General features: G+C 42.2%; 1 protein-coding gene across 1 annotated transcript in view; it reads right to left on the bottom strand.

The window, feature by feature from the left end:
- The window catches only part of LOC310786583 (receptor-type tyrosine-protein phosphatase S-like), a gene marked incomplete at its 3' end in the record, with an annotated part of 381,361 nt that overhangs the window by 222,234 nt on the left and 140,090 nt on the right, over window positions 1–19,037 (bottom strand). Inside the window, 1 exon segment of the mRNA XM_083647811.1 lies at window positions 15,253–15,394. Within this exon segment, the coding sequence (XP_083503937.1) occupies window positions 15,253–15,394 (142 nt within the window).

Genomic DNA, 19,037 nt, shown 5'->3' on the forward strand with positions numbered 1-19,037 from the left:
TTACTCTGTTACTCTGTGAAACACTATGTGATGAACCTGCTTGTTACTCTGTTAAACACTGTGATGAACCTGCTTGTTACTCTGTTAAACACTATGTGATGAACCTGCTTGTTACTCTGTTACTCTGTGAAACACTATGTGATGAACCTGCTTGTTACTCTGTTACTCTGTGAAACACTGTGATGAACCTGCTTGTTACTCTGTTACTCTGTTAAACACTATGTGATGAACCTGCTTGTTACTCTGTTACTCTGTGAAACACTGTGATGAACCTGCTTGTTACTCTGTTACTCTGTGAAACACTATGTGATGAACCTGCTTGTTACTCTGTTAAACCCTATGTGATGAACCTGCTTGTTACTCTGTTACTCTGTGAAACACTATGTGATGAACCTGTTTGTTACTCTGTTACTCTGTTAAACACTATGTGATGAACCTGCTTGTTACTCTGTTAAACACTATGTGATGAACCTGCTTGTTACTCTGTTAAACACTATGTGATGAACCTGCTTGTTACTCTGTTACTCTGTGAAACACTATGTGATGAACCTGCTTGTTACTCTGTTGCTCTGTGAAACACTATGTGATGAACCTGCTTGTTACTCTGTTACTCTGTGAAACACTTTGTGATGAACCTGCTTGTTACTCTGTTACTCTGTGAAACACTTTGTGATGAACCTGCTTGTTACTCTGTTACTCTGTGAAACACTGTGATGAACCTGCTTGTTACTCTGTTACTCTGTGAAACACTATGTGATGAACCTGCTTGTTACTCTGTGAAACACTTTGTGATGAACCTGCTTGTTACTCTGTTACTCTGTGAAACACTTTGTGATGAACCTGCTTGTTACTCTGTGAAACACTGTGATGAACCTGCTTGTTACTCTGTTACTCTGTTAAACACTGTGATGAACCTGCTTGTTACTCTGTTAAACACTGTGATGAACCTGCTTGTTACTCTGTGAAACACTTTGTGATGAACCTGCTTGTTACTCTGTGAAACACGATGTGATGAACCTGCTTGTTACTCTGTTACTCTGTTAAACACTATGTGATGAACCTGCTTGTTACTCTGTTACTCTGTGAAACACTTCGTGATGAACCTGCTTGTTACTCTGTTGCTCTGTGAAACACTTTGTGATGAACCTGCTTGTTACTCTGTTACTCTGTGAAACACTTTGTGATGAACCTGCTTGTTACTCTGTTACTCTGTGAAACACTTTGTGATGAACCTGCTTGTTACTCTGTTACTCTGTGAAACACTTCGTGATGAACCTGCTTGTTACTCTGTGAAACACTTTGTGATGAACCTGCTTGTTACTCTGTTACTCTGTTAAACACTATGTGATGAACCTGCTTGTTACTCTGTGAAACACTTTGTGATGAACCTGCTTGTTACTCTGTGAAACACGATGTGATGAACCTGCTTGTTACTCTGTGAAACACTTTGTGATGAACCTGCTTGTTACTCTGTGAAACACTATGTGATGAACCTGCTTGTTACTCTGTGAAACACTTCGTGATGAACCTGCTTGTTACTCTGTGAAACACTTTGTGATTAACCTGCTTGTTACTCTGTTGCTCTGTGAAACACTATGTGATGAACCTGCTTGTTACTCTGTTACTCTGTGAAACACTTTGTGATGAACCTGCTTGTTACTCTGTTACTCTGTGAAACACTTTGTGATGAACCTGCTTGTTACTCTGTTACTCTGTGAAACACTGTGATGAACCTGCTTGTTACTCTGTTACTCTGTGAAACACTATGTGATGAACCTGCTTGTTACTCTGTGAAACACTTTGTGATGAACCTGCTTGTTACTCTGTTACTCTGTGAAACACTTTGTGATGAACCTGCTTGTTACTCTGTGAAACACTGTGATGAACCTGCTTGTTACTCTGTTACTCTGTTAAACACTGTGATGAACCTGCTTGTTACTCTGTTAAACACTGTGATGAACCTGCTTGTTACTCTGTGAAACACTTTGTGATGAACCTGCTTGTTACTCTGTGAAACACGATGTGATGAACCTGCTTGTTACTCTGTTACTCTGTTAAACACTATGTGATGAACCTGCTTGTTACTCTGTTACTCTGTGAAACACTATGTGATGAACCTGCTTGTTACTCTGTTACTCTGTGAAACACTATGTGATGAACCTGCTTGTTACTCTGTTAAACACTGTGATGAACCTGCTTGTTACTCTGTTAAACACTATGTGATGAACCTGCTTGTTACTCTGTTACTCTGTGAAACACTATGTGATGAACCTGCTTGTTACTCTGTTACTCTGTGAAACACTGTGATGAACCTGCTTGTTACTCTGTTACTCTGTTAAACACTATGTGATGAACCTGCTTGTTACTCTGTTACTCTGTGAAACACTGTGATGAACCTGCTTGTTACTCTGTTACTCTGTGAAACACTATGTGATGAACCTGCTTGTTACTCTGTTAAACCCTATGTGATGAACCTGCTTGTTACTCTGTTACTCTGTGAAACACTATGTGATGAACCTGTTTGTTACTCTGTTACTCTGTTAAACACTATGTGATGAACCTGCTTGTTACTCTGTTAAACACTATGTGATGAACCTGCTTGTTACTCTGTTAAACACTATGTGATGAACCTGCTTGTTACTCTGTTACTCTGTGAAACACTATGTGATGAACCTGCTTGTTACTCTGTTGCTCTGTGAAACACTATGTGATGAACCTGCTTGTTACTCTGTTACTCTGTGAAACACTTTGTGATGAACCTGCTTGTTACTCTGTTACTCTGTGAAACACTTTGTGATGAACCTGCTTGTTACTCTGTTACTCTGTGAAACACTGTGATGAACCTGCTTGTTACTCTGTTACTCTGTGAAACACTATGTGATGAACCTGCTTGTTACTCTGTGAAACACTTTGTGATGAACCTGCTTGTTACTCTGTTACTCTGTGAAACACTTTGTGATGAACCTGCTTGTTACTCTGTGAAACACTGTGATGAACCTGCTTGTTACTCTGTTACTCTGTTAAACACTGTGATGAACCTGCTTGTTACTCTGTTAAACACTGTGATGAACCTGCTTGTTACTCTGTGAAACACTTTGTGATGAACCTGCTTGTTACTCTGTGAAACACGATGTGATGAACCTGCTTGTTACTCTGTTACTCTGTTAAACACTATGTGATGAACCTGCTTGTTACTCTGTTACTCTGTGAAACACTTCGTGATGAACCTGCTTGTTACTCTGTTGCTCTGTGAAACACTTTGTGATGAACCTGCTTGTTACTCTGTTACTCTGTGAAACACTTTGTGATGAACCTGCTTGTTACTCTGTTACTCTGTGAAACACTTTGTGATGAACCTGCTTGTTACTCTGTTACTCTGTGAAACACTTCGTGATGAACCTGCTTGTTACTCTGTGAAACACTTTGTGATGAACCTGCTTGTTACTCTGTTACTCTGTTAAACACTATGTGATGAACCTGCTTGTTACTCTGTGAAACACTTTGTGATGAACCTGCTTGTTACTCTGTGAAACACGATGTGATGAACCTGCTTGTTACTCTGTGAAACACTTTGTGATGAACCTGCTTGTTACTCTGTGAAACACTATGTGATGAACCTGCTTGTTACTCTGTGAAACACTTCGTGATGAACCTGCTTGTTACTCTGTGAAACACTTTGTGATTAACCTGCTTGTTACTCTGTTGCTCTGTGAAACACTATGTGATGAACCTGCTTGTTACTCTGTGAAACACTATGTGATGAACCTGCTTGTTACTCTGTTACTCTGTGAAACACTATGTGATGAACCTGCTTGTTACTCTGTTAAACACTATGTGATGAACCTGCTTGTTACTCTGTTACTCTGTGAAACACTATGTGATGAACCTGTTTGTTACTCTGTTACTCTGTGAAACACTGTGATGAACCTGCTTGTTACTCTGTTACTCTGTGAAACACTGTGATGAACCTGCTTGTTACTCTGTTACTCTGTGAAACACTATGTGATGAACCTGCTTGTTACTCTGTTACTCTGTTAAACACTATGTGATGAACCTGCTTGTTACTCTGTTACTCTGTTAAACACTATGTGATGAACCTGCTTGTTACTCTGTGAAACACTGTGATGAACCTGCTTGTTACTCTGTTACTCTGTTAAACACTATGTGATGAACCTGCTTGTTACTCTGTTAAACACTGTGATGAACCTGCTTGTTACTCTGTTACTCTGTGAAACACTGTGATGAACCTGCTTGTTACTCTGTTAAACACTGTGATGAACCTGCTTGTTACTCTGTTAAACACCGTGATGAACCTGCTTGTTACTCTGTTAAACACTGTGATGAACCTGCTTGTTACTCTGTTACTCTGTTAAACACTATGTGATGAACCTGTTTGTTACTCTGTTACTCTGTTAAACACTGTGATGAACCTGCTTGTTACTCTGTTACTCTGTTAAACACTGTGATGAACCTGCTTGTTACTCTGTTAAACACTGTGATGAACCTGCTTGTTACTCTGTTACTCTGTTAAACACTATGTGATGAACCTGCTTGTTACTCTGTGAAACACTTTGTGATGAACCTGCTTGTTACTCTGTTACTCTGTTAAACACTATGTGATGAACCTGCTTGTTACTCTGTGAAACACTATGTGATGAACCTGTTTGTTACTCTGTTACTCTGTGAAACACTATGTGATGAACCTGCTTGTTACTCTGTTGCTCTGTGAAACACTATGTGATGAACCTGCTTGTTACTCTGTTACTCTGTGAAACACTTTGTGATGAACCTGCTTGTTACTCTGTTACTCTGTGAAACACTTTGTGATGAACCTGCTTGTTACTCTGTTACTCTGTGAAACACTGTGATGAACCTGCTTGTTACTCTGTTACTCTGTGAAACACTATGTGATGAACCTGCTTGTTACTCTGTGAAACACTTTGTGATGAACCTGCTTGTTACTCTGTTACTCTGTGAAACACTTTGTGATGAACCTGCTTGTTACTCTGTGAAACACTGTGATGAACCTGCTTGTTACTCTGTTACTCTGTTAAACACTGTGATGAACCTGCTTGTTACTCTGTTAAACACTGTGATGAACCTGCTTGTTACTCTGTGAAACACTTTGTGATGAACCTGCTTGTTACTCTGTGAAACACGATGTGATGAACCTGCTTGTTACTCTGTTACTCTGTTAAACACTATGTGATGAACCTGCTTGTTACTCTGTTACTCTGTGAAACACTATGTGATGAACCTGCTTGTTACTCTGTTACTCTGTGAAACACTATGTGATGAACCTGCTTGTTACTCTGTTAAACACTGTGATGAACCTGCTTGTTACTCTGTTAAACACTATGTGATGAACCTGCTTGTTACTCTGTTACTCTGTGAAACACTATGTGATGAACCTGCTTGTTACTCTGTTACTCTGTGAAACACTGTGATGAACCTGCTTGTTACTCTGTTACTCTGTTAAACACTATGTGATGAACCTGCTTGCTACTCTGTTACTCTGTGAAACACTGTGATGAACCTGCTTGTTACTCTGTTACTCTGTGAAACACTATGTGATGAACCTGCTTGTTACTCTGTTAAACCCTATGTGATGAACCTGCTTGTTACTCTGTTACTCTGTGAAACACTATGTGATGAACCTGTTTGTTACTCTGTTACTCTGTTAAACACTATGTGATGAACCTGCTTGTTACTCTGTTAAACACTATGTGATGAACCTGCTTGTTACTCTGTTAAACACTATGTGATGAACCTGCTTGTTACTCTGTTACTCTGTGAAACACTATGTGATGAACCTGCTTGTTACTCTGTTGCTCTGTGAAACACTATGTGATGAACCTGCTTGTTACTCTGTTACTCTGTGAAACACTTTGTGATGAACCTGCTTGTTACTCTGTTACTCTGTGAAACACTTTGTGATGAACCTGCTTGTTACTCTGTTACTCTGTGAAACACTGTGATGAACCTGCTTGTTACTCTGTTACTCTGTGAAACACTATGTGATGAACCTGCTTGTTACTCTGTGAAACACTTTGTGATGAACCTGCTTGTTACTCTGTTACTCTGTGAAACACTTTGTGATGAACCTGCTTGTTACTCTGTGAAACACTGTGATGAACCTGCTTGTTACTCTGTTACTCTGTTAAACACTGTGATGAACCTGCTTGTTACTCTGTTAAACACTGTGATGAACCTGCTTGTTACTCTGTGAAACACTTTGTGATGAACCTGCTTGTTACTCTGTGAAACACGATGTGATGAACCTGCTTGTTACTCTGTTACTCTGTTAAACACTATGTGATGAACCTGCTTGTTACTCTGTTACTCTGTGAAACACTTCGTGATGAACCTGCTTGTTACTCTGTTGCTCTGTGAAACACTTTGTGATGAACCTGCTTGTTACTCTGTTACTCTGTGAAACACTTTGTGATGAACCTGCTTGTTACTCTGTTACTCTGTGAAACACTTTGTGATGAACCTGCTTGTTACTCTGTTACTCTGTGAAACACTTCGTGATGAACCTGCTTGTTACTCTGTGAAACACTTTGTGATGAACCTGCTTGTTACTCTGTTACTCTGTTAAACACTATGTGATGAACCTGCTTGTTACTCTGTGAAACACTTTGTGATGAACCTGCTTGTTACTCTGTGAAACACGATGTGATGAACCTGCTTGTTACTCTGTGAAACACTTTGTGATGAACCTGCTTGTTACTCTGTGAAACACTATGTGATGAACCTGCTTGTTACTCTGTGAAACACTTCGTGATGAACCTGCTTGTTACTCTGTGAAACACTTTGTGATTAACCTGCTTGTTACTCTGTTGCTCTGTGAAACACTATGTGATGAACCTGCTTGTTACTCTGTGAAACACTATGTGATGAACCTGCTTGTTACTCTGTTACTCTGTGAAACACTATGTGATGAACCTGCTTGTTACTCTGTTAAACACTATGTGATGAACCTGCTTGTTACTCTGTTACTCTGTGAAACACTATGTGATGAACCTGTTTGTTACTCTGTTACTCTGTGAAACACTGTGATGAACCTGCTTGTTACTCTGTTACTCTGTGAAACACTGTGATGAACCTGCTTGTTACTCTGTTACTCTGTGAAACACTATGTGATGAACCTGCTTGTTACTCTGTTACTCTGTTAAACACTATGTGATGAACCTGCTTGTTACTCTGTTACTCTGTTAAACACTATGTGATGAACCTGCTTGTTACTCTGTGAAACACTGTGATGAACCTGCTTGTTACTCTGTTACTCTGTTAAACACTATGTGATGAACCTGCTTGTTACTCTGTTAAACACTGTGATGAACCTGCTTGTTACTCTGTTACTCTGTGAAACACTGTGATGAACCTGCTTGTTACTCTGTTAAACACTGTGATGAACCTGCTTGTTACTCTGTTAAACACTGTGATGAACCTGCTTGTTACTCTGTTAAACACTGTGATGAACCTGCTTGTTACTCTGTTACTCTGTTAAACACTATGTGATTAACCTGTTTGTTACTCTGTTACTCTGTTAAACACTGTGATGAACCTGCTTGTTACTCTGTTACTCTGTTAAACACTGTGATGAACCTGCTTGTTACTCTGTTAAACACTGTGATGAACCTGCTTGTTACTCTGTTACTCTGTTAAACACTATGTGATGAACCTGCTTGTTACTCTGTGAAACACTTTGTGATGAACCTGCTTGTTACTCTGTTACTCTGTTAAACACTATGTGATGAACCTGCTTGTTACTCTGTGAAACACTATGTGATGAACCTGTTTGTTACTCTGTTACTCTGTTAAACACTATGTGATGAACCTGCTTGTTACTCTGTGAAACACTATGTGATGAACCTGCTTGTTACTCTGTTACTCTGTTAAACACTATGTGATGAACCTGCTTGTTACTCTGTGAAACACTATGTGATGAACCTGTTTGTTACTCTGTTACTCTGTTAAACACTATGTGATGAACCTGCTTGTTACTCTGTTAAACACTATGTGATGAACCTGCTTGTTACTCTGTTACTCTGTTAAACACTATGTGATGAACCTGCTTGTTACTCTGTTAAACACTATGTGATTAACCTGCTTGTTACTCTGTTAAACACTATGTGATGAACCTGCTTGTTACTCTGTTACTCTGTGAAACACTATGTGATTAACCTGCTTGTTACTCTGTTAAACACTATGTGATGAACCTGCTTGTTACTCTGTTACTCTGTGAAACACTATGTGATGAACCTGCTTGTTACTCTGTTAAACACTATGTGATGAACCTGCTTGTTACTCTGTTAAACACTATGTGATGAACCTGCTTGTTACTCTGTTACTCTGTGAAACACTATGTGATGAACCTGCTTGTTACTCTGTTAAACACTATGTGATGAACCTGTTTGTTACTCTGTTACTCTGTGAAACACTATGTGATGAACCTGCTTGTTACTCTGTTACTCTGTGAAACACTATGTGATGAACCTGCTTGTTACTCTGTGAAACACTTTGTGATGAACCTGCTTGTTACTCTGTTACTCTGTGAAACACTATGTGATGAACCTGCTTGTTACTCTGTTACTCTGTGAAACACTATGTGATGAACCTGCTTGTTACTCTGTTACTCTGTTAAACACTATGTGATGAACCTGCTTGTTACTCTGTTACTCTGTGAAACACTATGTGATGAACCTGCTTGTTACTCTGTTACTCTGTTAAACACTATGTGATGAACCTGCTTGTTACTCTGTTACTCTGTGAAACACTATGTGATGAACCTGCTTGTTACTCTGTTACTCTGTTAAAGACTATGTGATGAACCTGCTTGTTACTCTGTTACTCTGTTAAACACTATGTGATGAACCTGCTTGTTACTCTGTTACTCTGTGAAACACTATGTGATGAACCTGCTTGTTACTCTGTTACTCTGTTAAACACTATGTGATGAACCTGCTTGTTACTCTGTTACTCTGTTAAACACTATGTGATGAACCTGCTTGTTACTCTGTTACTCTGTTAAACACTATGTGATGAACCTGCTTGTTACTCTGTGAAACACTATGTGATGAACCTGCTTGTTACTCTGTTACTCTGTGAAACACTTTGTGATGAACCTGCTTGTTACTCTGTTACTCTGTGAAACACTATGTGATGAACCTGCTTGTTACTTTGTTACTCTGTGAAACACTGTGATGAACCTGCTTGTTACTCTGTTACTCTGTGAAACACTATGTGATGAACCTGCTTGTTACTCTGTTACTCTGTGAAACACTATGTGATGAACCTGCTTGTTACTCTGTTACTCTGTTAAACACTATGTGATGAACCTGCTTGTTACTCTGTTACTCTGTGAAACACTATGTGATGAACCTGCTTGTTACTCTGTTAAACACTATGATGAACCTGCTTGTTACTCTGTTACTCTGTGAAACACTATGATGAACCTGCTTGTTACTCTGTTACTCTGTGAAACACTATGTGATGAACCTGCTTGTTACTCTGTTACTCTGTGAAACACTATGTGATGAACCTGCTTGTTACTCTGTTACTCTGTTAAACACTATGTGATGAACCTGCTTGTTACTCTGTTACTCTGTGAAACACTGTGATGAACCTGCTTGTTACTCTGTTACTCTGTGAAACACTATGATGAACCTGCTTGTTACTCTGTTACTCTGTGAAACACTATGATGAACCTGCTTGTTACTCTGTTACTCTGTGAAACACTATGTGATGAACCTGCTTGTTACTCTGTTACTCTGTGAAACACTATGTGATGAACCTGCTTGTTACTCTGTTAAACACTGTGATGAACCTGCTTGCTACTCTGTTAAACACTATGTGATGAACCTGCTTGTTACTCTGTTACTCTGTGAAACACTATGTGATGAACCTGCTTGTTACTCTGTTACTCTGTGAAACACTGTGATGAACCTGCTTGTTACTCTGTTACTCTGTGAAACACTGTGATGAACCTGCTTGTTACTCTGTTACTCTGTGAAACACTATGTGATGAACCTGCTTGTTACTCTGTTAAACACTATGTGATGAACCTGCTTGTTACTCTGTTACTCTGTGAAACACTATGTGATGAACCTGTTTGTTACTCTGTTACTCTGTTAAACACTATGTGATGAACCTGCTTGTTACTCTGTTAAACACTATGTGATGAACCTGCTTGTTACTCTGTTACTCTGTGAAACACTATGTGATGAACCTGCTTGTTACTCTGTTGCTCTGTGAAACACTATGTGATGAACCTGCTTGTTACTCTGTTACTCTGTGAAACACTTTGTGATGAACCTGCTTGTTACTCTGTTACTCTGTGAAACACTTTGTGATGAACCTGCTTGTTACTCTGTTACTCTGTGAAACACTGTGATGAACCTGCTTGTTACTCTGTTACTCTGTGAAACACTATGTGATGAACCTGCTTGTTACTCTGTTACTCTGTGAAACACTGTGATGAACCTGCTTGTTACTCTGTGAAACACTTTGTGATGAACCTGCTTGTTACTCTGTTACTCTGTGAAACACTTTGTGATGAACCTGCTTGTTACTCTGTTGCTCTGTGAAACACTTTGTGATGAACCTGCTTGTTACTCTGTTACTCTGTGAAACACTTTGTGATGAACCTGCTTGTTACTCTGTTGCTCTGTGAAACACTTTGTGATGAACCTGCTTGTTACTCTGTTACTCTGTGAAACACTTTGTGATGAACCTGCTTGTTACTCTGTTACTCTGTGAAACACTTTGTGATGAACCTGCTTGTTACTCTGTTGCTCTGTGAAACACTATGTGATGAACCTGCTTGTTACTCTGTGAAACACTATGTGATGAACCTGCTTGTTACTCTGTTACTCTGTGAAACACTATGTGATGAACCTGCTTGTTACTCTGTTAAACACTATGTGATGAACCTGCTTGTTACTCTGTTACTCTGTGAAACACTATGTGATGAACCTGTTTGTTACTCTGTTACTCTGTGAAACACTGTGATGAACCTGCTTGTTACTCTGTTACTCTGTGAAACACTGTGATGAACCTGCTTGTTACTCTGTTACTCTGTGAAACACTATGTGATGAACCTGCTTGTTACTCTGTTACTCTGTTAAACACTATGTGATGAACCTGCTTGTTACTCTGTTACTCTGTTAAACACTATGTGATGAACCTGCTTGTTACTCTGTTACTCTGTTAAACACTGTGATGAACCTGCTTGTTACTCTGTTACTCTGTTAAACACTATGTGATGAACCTGCTTGTTACTCTGTTAAACACTATGTGATGAACCTGCTTGTTACTCTGTTACTCTGTTAAACACTGTGATGAACCTGCTTGTTACTCTGTTACTCTGTTAAACACTATGTGATGAACCTGCTTGTTACTCTGTTAAACACTGTGATGAACCTGCTTGTTACTCTGTTACTCTGTTAAACACTATGTGATGAACCTGCTTGTTACTCTGTGAAACACTTTGTGATGAACCTGCTTGTTACTCTGTTACTCTGTAAAACACTATGTGATGAACCTGCTTGTTACTCTGTGAAACACTATGTGATGAACCTGTTTGTTACTCTGTTACTCTGTTAAACACTATGTGATGAACCTGCTTGTTACTCTGTGAAACACTATGTGATGAACCTGCTTGTTACTCTGTTACTCTGTTAAACACTATGTGATGAACCTGCTTGTTACTCTGTTAAACACTATGTGATGAACCTGTTTGTTACTCTGTTACTCTGTGAAACACTATGTGATGAACCTGCTTGTTACTCTGTTAAACACTATGTGATGAACCTGCTTGTTACTCTGTTACTCTGTTAAACACTATGTGATGAACCTGCTTGTTACTCTGTTACTCTGTTAAACACTATGTGATGAACCTGCTTGTTACTCTGTTACTCTGTTAAACACTATGTGATGAACCTGCTTGTTACTCTGTTACTCTGTTAAACACTATGTGATGAACCTGCTTGTTACTCTGTTAAACACTATGTGATGAACCTGCTTGTTACTCTGTTACTCTGTTAAACACTATGTGTTGAACCTGTTTGTTACTCTGTTACTCTGTTAAACACTATGTGATGAACCTGCTTGTTACTCTGTTACTCTGTTAAACACTATGTGATGAACCTGCTTGTTACTCTGTTAAACACTATGTGATGAACCTGCTTGTTACTCTGTTACTCTGTGAAACACTATGTGATGAACCTTAAAGACGAGCTGAAACACATTGATTAGGGGGTCAGGCGTTTTGGATGAAGGTGTATGTCTAACACATGGCAGAAGAATGGTAGAAGAGACCATGTGGCTGTAAGGTCACCAGGTGTCCATCAGCAGTCAGCTCTCCTTGATCCAGGCAGTGACTCTCTGCCTTCTCACTCCAGATAACCGCCTCAGCAAAACCTCTCAAATGGAAATGTAGTTCCAAAGCCTAAGTACCACATTTCACCCCGTCTGTCTGCTTTGAAGGGCGCCGGAGGCTCGCAGATCCTCGTTATGGCTAACAATAACTAAACCAGGAGGCTCGCAGATCCTAGTTATGGCTAACAATAACTAAACCAGGAGGCTCACAGATCCTAGTTATGGCTAACAATAACTAAACCAGGAGGCTCGCAGATCCTCGTTATGGCTAACAATAACTAAACCAGGAGGCTCACAGATCCTCGTTATGGCTAACAATAACTAAACCAGGAGGCTCGCAGATCCTCGTTATGGCTAACAATAACTAAACCAGGAGGCTCACAGATCCTCGTTATGGCTAACAATAACTAAACCAGGAGGCTCACAGGTCCTAGTTATGGCTAACAATAACTACACCAGGAGGCTCACAGATCCTCGTTATGGCTAACAATAACTAAACCAGGAGGCTCACAGATCCTAGTTATGGCTAACAATAACTACACCAGGAGGCTCACAGATCCTCGTTATGGCTAACAATAACTAAACCAGGAGGCTCACAGATCCTCGTTATGGCTAACAATAACTAAACCAGGAGGCTCACAGATCCTAGTTATGGCTAACAATAACTAAACCAGGAGGCTCACAGATCCTAGTTATGGCTAACAATAACTAAACCAGGAGGCTCACAGATCCTCGTTATGGCTAACAATAACTAAACCAGGAGGCTCACAGATCCTCGTTATGGCTAACAATAACTACACCAGGAGGCTCACAGATCCTCGTTATGGCTAACAATAACTAAACCAGGAGGCTCACAGATCCTAGTTATGGCTAACAATAACTAAACCAGGAGGCTCACAGATCCTCGTTATGGCTAACAATAACTAAACCAGGAGGCTCACAGATCCTCGTTATGGCTAACAATAACTAAACCAGGAGGCTCACAGATCCTAGTTATGGCTAACAATAACTAAACCAGGAGGCTCACAGATCCTAGTTATGGCTAACAATAACTAAACCAGGAGGCTCACAGATCCTAGTTATGGCTAACAATAACTAAACCAGGAGGCTCACAGATCCTCGTTATGGCTAACAATAACTAAACCAGGAGGCTCACAGATCCTAGTTATGGCTAACAATAACTAAACCAGGAGGCTCACAGATCCTCGTTATGGCTAACAATAACTAAACCAGGAGGCTCACAGATCCTCGTTATGGCTAACAATAACTAAACCAGGAGGCTCACAGATCCTCGTTATGGCTAACAATAACTAAACCAGGAGGCTCACAGATCCTGGTTATGGCTAACAATAACTAAACCAGGAGGCTCACAGATCCTCGTTATGGCTAACAATAACTAAACCAGGAGGCTCACAGATCCTGGTTATGGCTAACAATAACTAAACCAGGAGGCTCACAGATCCTCGTTATGGCTAACAATAACTAAACCAGGATGCTGGGCCAGGTTCCCAATCCCTAGTGTCCACCCCCCCCCCCCCCCCCCCCCCACCCCCACACACACACACACACCACCCGCCCTGCCTGTGGATGACAGCCAGGGAGGCCTGGCTAGTGTGCTGCCAGCCGGACAGCTTCAAGCCCAGGAAACAAGGCAGATGGCAGCAGAAGAGGACAGAAGAGGAGGGAGAAGAGATTGGACTTGTCTGTGTGTGTGTGTGTGTGTGTGTGTGTGTGTGTGTGTGTGTGTGTGTGTGTGTGTGTGTGTGTGTGTGTGTGTGTGTGTGTGTGTGTGTGTGAGAGAGAGAGAGAGAGAGGTGTACGTATGTGTCTGCAAACGGTGTATTATCTTTGCTGAGACTAAACTCAAATCACCTGCAGGTACAGGAGGAGCAAGTCAATAAGCACTCTGAAAGGCCAGGCTTGATTCTGTCTCAGCACGCCTTACATCAAAACCCCCTTATTTTACACTCATCTTGTGTGTGAGCGCGGCGGGGTGCGTCTTTTCCGCGGACACATCTGTCGACTGTGGGTGACCAATCAATTATCTTCATTCAGGGATCCAGTGTGTTTTGGGCAGGGGCCAATAGAGACCCTGCTCTTATGTGAATAGACCGTTGATTAGGGTCCTCCAATCAAGAGCCTTCACTCTGCATGTTCACATTACAGGTTACAGGCAAATCTGATTTGCTGATAAAGTCATTAATCATCATTATCTTGATTGGTTTCCCAAATCTGATTTGGGAGTGTGTGTCCGGACTGCCACAAATCTGATTCTCAAGTCGGATCTGTGTGTCCAGACCTAAACGGCCTATCTGCATGGGTTGCTATGGTAACGACGTGGGCATCAGTAAATACGTACGTTGGTGACGTGGTTTTCCTGCGCAGAAGCATTTGATGATGAGTTGCGAGTGACGTTCAAATCAGATTTGGTGGATCTGAACGTCCGCACTCAAGTCACATCAGTCGAAAGCAGATTGGAAACTACCTCCATATGTGGTTTGGGACAAGTGACACAAATCAGACTTGGAGCATCCAGACTCATAAAACCAATCTGGATAAAGTTAATAATAGGTCACTAAAGTTCACAAATCAGATTTGGCCTCCTAGTCTGAACATGGCCTAAGAGCTTAGAGGGCACGTCAACCTGTGGCCATCTACTGGACAAATGAGAAACAATTTGTGACATTACAGCCTGTACCCAGTTTGTGAAAGCCTTTTCAAGCGCTATACGGACCTACAGAAACTCACACATCGTCAACCAAAAATTCTGCAGAAAAAAGACGCCACAGTCCCGCCCACGCGGTTTGAGTGACAGGTGATCTGTGCGATGTGCTGTCATGTCTGGACAGCTGTCTCTGCAGGACTCACCCCGGATGATGGACAGCTTGGCGTTGACGACCACATCGCCCTCGGTGTTCTCTGCGAGGCACTCGTAGATGTTCTCGTCGCGCGGCGCCCGGAGAGGCTGGATTCGGAGAACGGCGCCGGCGCCCTCATCGAACTCGATGGTCTGTGGATTGAAGATGGAAATGAAAATGTTCCTATATCATCAATATATCATCAATATATCATCAATATATCATCAAAGAGGGGACTGACAAGAAACATTTGGGAGCCACTTGATTAGACTAATTATGGCGTTTGAAGGCTGAGACCAACACCACTGTTTTTAGCCTGATGCTGTGAGGATATCTGGTCCTCATAAGGATAAGTGTACAAGAACACACACACACACACACACACACACACACACACACACACACACACACACACACACACACACACACACACACACACACACACACACACACACACACACACACACACACACACACACACACACACACACACACACACACACACACACACAGAAGCTCTGGCCCCATAGCCTTGAGTGTGTGATGTGCTGCTTGCTCTCTATTTTCTCCTCTCTTGTTTTCATCTGTAATCATGCCCTTTGTCCTGTGTAAAGGCCTTTGTGGTGAACCTGTTTGTCTCTAAAAAACAACATGGGGCTTGGCTCGGAACACAAGCTGCAGGGAGAATACCAAGAGGAAGAAAGTACAAATACTGTTTTGACAATTTCCCGCCAGAGGAAAATTCAAGAGACTCACCTACAGATATTCTCAAGAGATGCTGATAAAAACACACACCCCTTTGAAGACAAATCATTTTGTACACATTAAAAAAAAAACTCAAGTATAGTCGAATAATTATTTTCCACTACGGTAATTCTACCTGAATTAATTGTTGCTAAGTTTAGTTTTTAAGTGTTTTGAATTAGTTGTTACACCTTTGTTTTCTCACTGATCTTGGTGTGCTTAAGATTTTCTGATGTCCATGACATGAGGTATAATAATAGCTAAATGGGAATGAATGAATCACAGGCAGAACACCAGCTGCCTCAATTTGACAATTGTGAGACAAACCCACAGGTGGAGTGGAGGCTTTTCAGTGGGCATGTCAGTTCAAATTATGCAAATTTGTCTAACTTGAAGGTTTTTATTAATATGTGTGTGTGTGTGTGTGTGTGTGTGTGTGTGTGTGTTAGGGCATTCACAGACTAGTCGACTAGTCGACTAGTCGACTAGTAAAACCACTAGTCGACACTGTGCTTAGTAGTCGACTAGTCGTTTTAGCAAAAAAAAAAATTTTTTTTTTTTTTTTTTTTTTTTTTTTTTTTTTTTTTTTTTTATCTTTAAGAAAGAACATACATGGACTATCATATCCCATATCCCCCACAAAGAACATCAAAACACAACAAAACAAAACAAGAAAACTGCATAAAATACACAATAATCCAAGAACAAACAAGACTATTGGACAAACAACCAAACAAAAACAATGCATTCAAAGTAAATACATAGATCTTGCCCTGTTGGCAGCTAGGAAATGCATAGCTTTAAATTGGAAAGCATCCAATCCCCCAGCTGTAGTTCACTGGTGGAATGAACTCTCAAGCTACCATACGTTGGATAACATTTACTACAAGAAATTTACTACAAGAATCAGATTCTTAGACATCCCCAAAATATGGCAACCACATACAGAGTTTGACTTTAAGAACTTTTTACCCCAGTGTCATTAGGCTTATCAGGATAGGAGCTGAATGCATTGTTTTTGTTTGGTTGTTTGTCCAATAGTCTTGTTTGTTCTTGGATTATTGTGTATCTTATGCAGTTTTCTTGTTTTGTTTTGTTGTGTTTTGATGTTCTTTGTGGGGGATATGGGATATGATAGTCCATGTATGTCGTGTAAATACCTCATGTTCTTTCTTAAAGATTAAAAAAAAAAAAAAAAAAAAAAAAAAAAAAAAAAAAATTATTAAAAAAAAATTAAAAACGGTTAGTCGACTAGTCGACTACCTTTAGGGACGACTAGTCGACTAGTAAAATTCACTAGTCGTGAATGCCCTAGTGTGTGTGTGTATATATATATATATATATGTATATATATATATATATATATATATATATATATATATATATATATATATATATATATATATATATATATATAGCATAAAATATATACAATATATATGTACTATATATGTAAAAGTCTGATGACAGTGGGTGTGGTAGGATGCAAGGTGGTTTGAGTGGTTGGAGCTGGTGGGTTTGGAGGGTGTTAGTGCTGGAGATGTGTCTCTCTCCCCATGTCTGTGCTTTCTCAGAGGAGCTCAGACCCAGGTGACGAAGCAGTCACCTCTGGATCTCTCCAAGCAAAAGGCAACTTGGAGGACTTCCAGCACACATGCACTGACAGAAGTACAGCGCTTTAGAAGACCTCCAGCACACATGCACTGACAGAAGTACAGCGCTTTAGAAGACCTCCAGCACACATGCACTGACAGAAGTACAGCGCTTTAGAAGACCTCCAGCACACATGCACTGACAGAAGTACAGCGCTTTAGCAGTCCTACAGCTCCATTCCCGCAAATCTCAGGGCTAAGCTGGTAATTAGGCTAAAAACACTGCGAGAGCACGCCATTGTGATCGATATCAAAGCAAACGCCTGGAGGGTTGACTAGAAAGAGAGAGAAAACACAACTACTTCAAAACGTCTCTACAAATGTTTTATTTAGTGTTAAACTGAGGGAAAGAAGCGTCCGTTCCAGCGTGGGTTCAATGCCAGCCCTCGGCTTCGTTTCCCACTTAGCATGCAGCGGAAGAGAGCGCACAAACACAACGTGTCTTTCTATCTAGTCCTCTGACGACGACTTGCTTCTTCTCCCCCTGTTGTTGTTATCAGTCCCCCCCCCTCCCCCGTGGTCGTTCACGCTGCAGCGTGTGTCTCCCCCCCCTCCCCCGTGGTCGTTCACGCTGCAGCGTGTGTCCCCCCCCCCTCCCCCGTGGTCGTTCACGCTGCAGCGTGTGTCCCCCCCCCTCCCCCGTGGTCGTTCACGCTGCAGCGTGTGTCCCCCCCCCCCTCCCCCGTGGTCGTTCACGCTGCAGCGTGTGTCTCCCCCCCTCCCCCGTGGTCGTTCACGCTGCAGTGTGTGTCCCCCCCCCCCTCCCCCGTGGTCGTTCACGCTGCAGCGTGTGTCTCCCCCCCCTCCCCCGTGGTCGTTCACGCTGCAGTGTGTGTCCCCCCCCCCCTCCCCCGTGGTCGTTCACGCTGCAGCGTGTGTCCCCCCCCCCCTCCCCCGTGGTCGTTCACGCTGCAGCGTGTGTCCCCCCCCCCCTCCCCCGGGGTCGTTCACGCTGCAGCGTGTGTCCCCCCCCCCCTCCCCCGTGGTCGTTCACGCTGCAGCGTGTGTCTCCCCCCCCCTCCCCCGTGGTCGTTCACGCTGCAGCGTGTGTCCCCCCCCCTCCCCCGTGGTCGTTCACGCTGCAGCGTGTGCCCCCCCCCTCCCCCGTGGTCGTTCACGCTGCAGCGTGTGTCCCCCCCCCTCCCCCGTGGTCGTTCACGCTGCAGCGTGTGCCCCCCCCCCTCCCCCGTGGTCGTTCACGCTGCAGCGTGTGTCTCCCCCCCCCTCCCCCGTGGTCGTTCACGCTGCAGCGTGTGTCCCCCCCCCTCCCCCGCGGTCGTTCACGCTGCAGCGTGTGTCCCCCCCCCCCTCCCCCGCGGTCGTTCACGCTGCAGCGTGTGCCCCCCCCCATCCCCCGTGGTCGTTCACGCTGCAGCGTGTGTCCCCCCCCTCCCCCGTG

The sequence above is a fragment of the Poromitra crassiceps genome (assembly GCF_964638095.1).
Source record: "Poromitra crassiceps genome assembly, chromosome: 12".
NCBI classification, from domain to species: Eukaryota; Metazoa; Chordata; class Actinopteri; order Beryciformes; family Melamphaidae; genus Poromitra; species Poromitra crassiceps.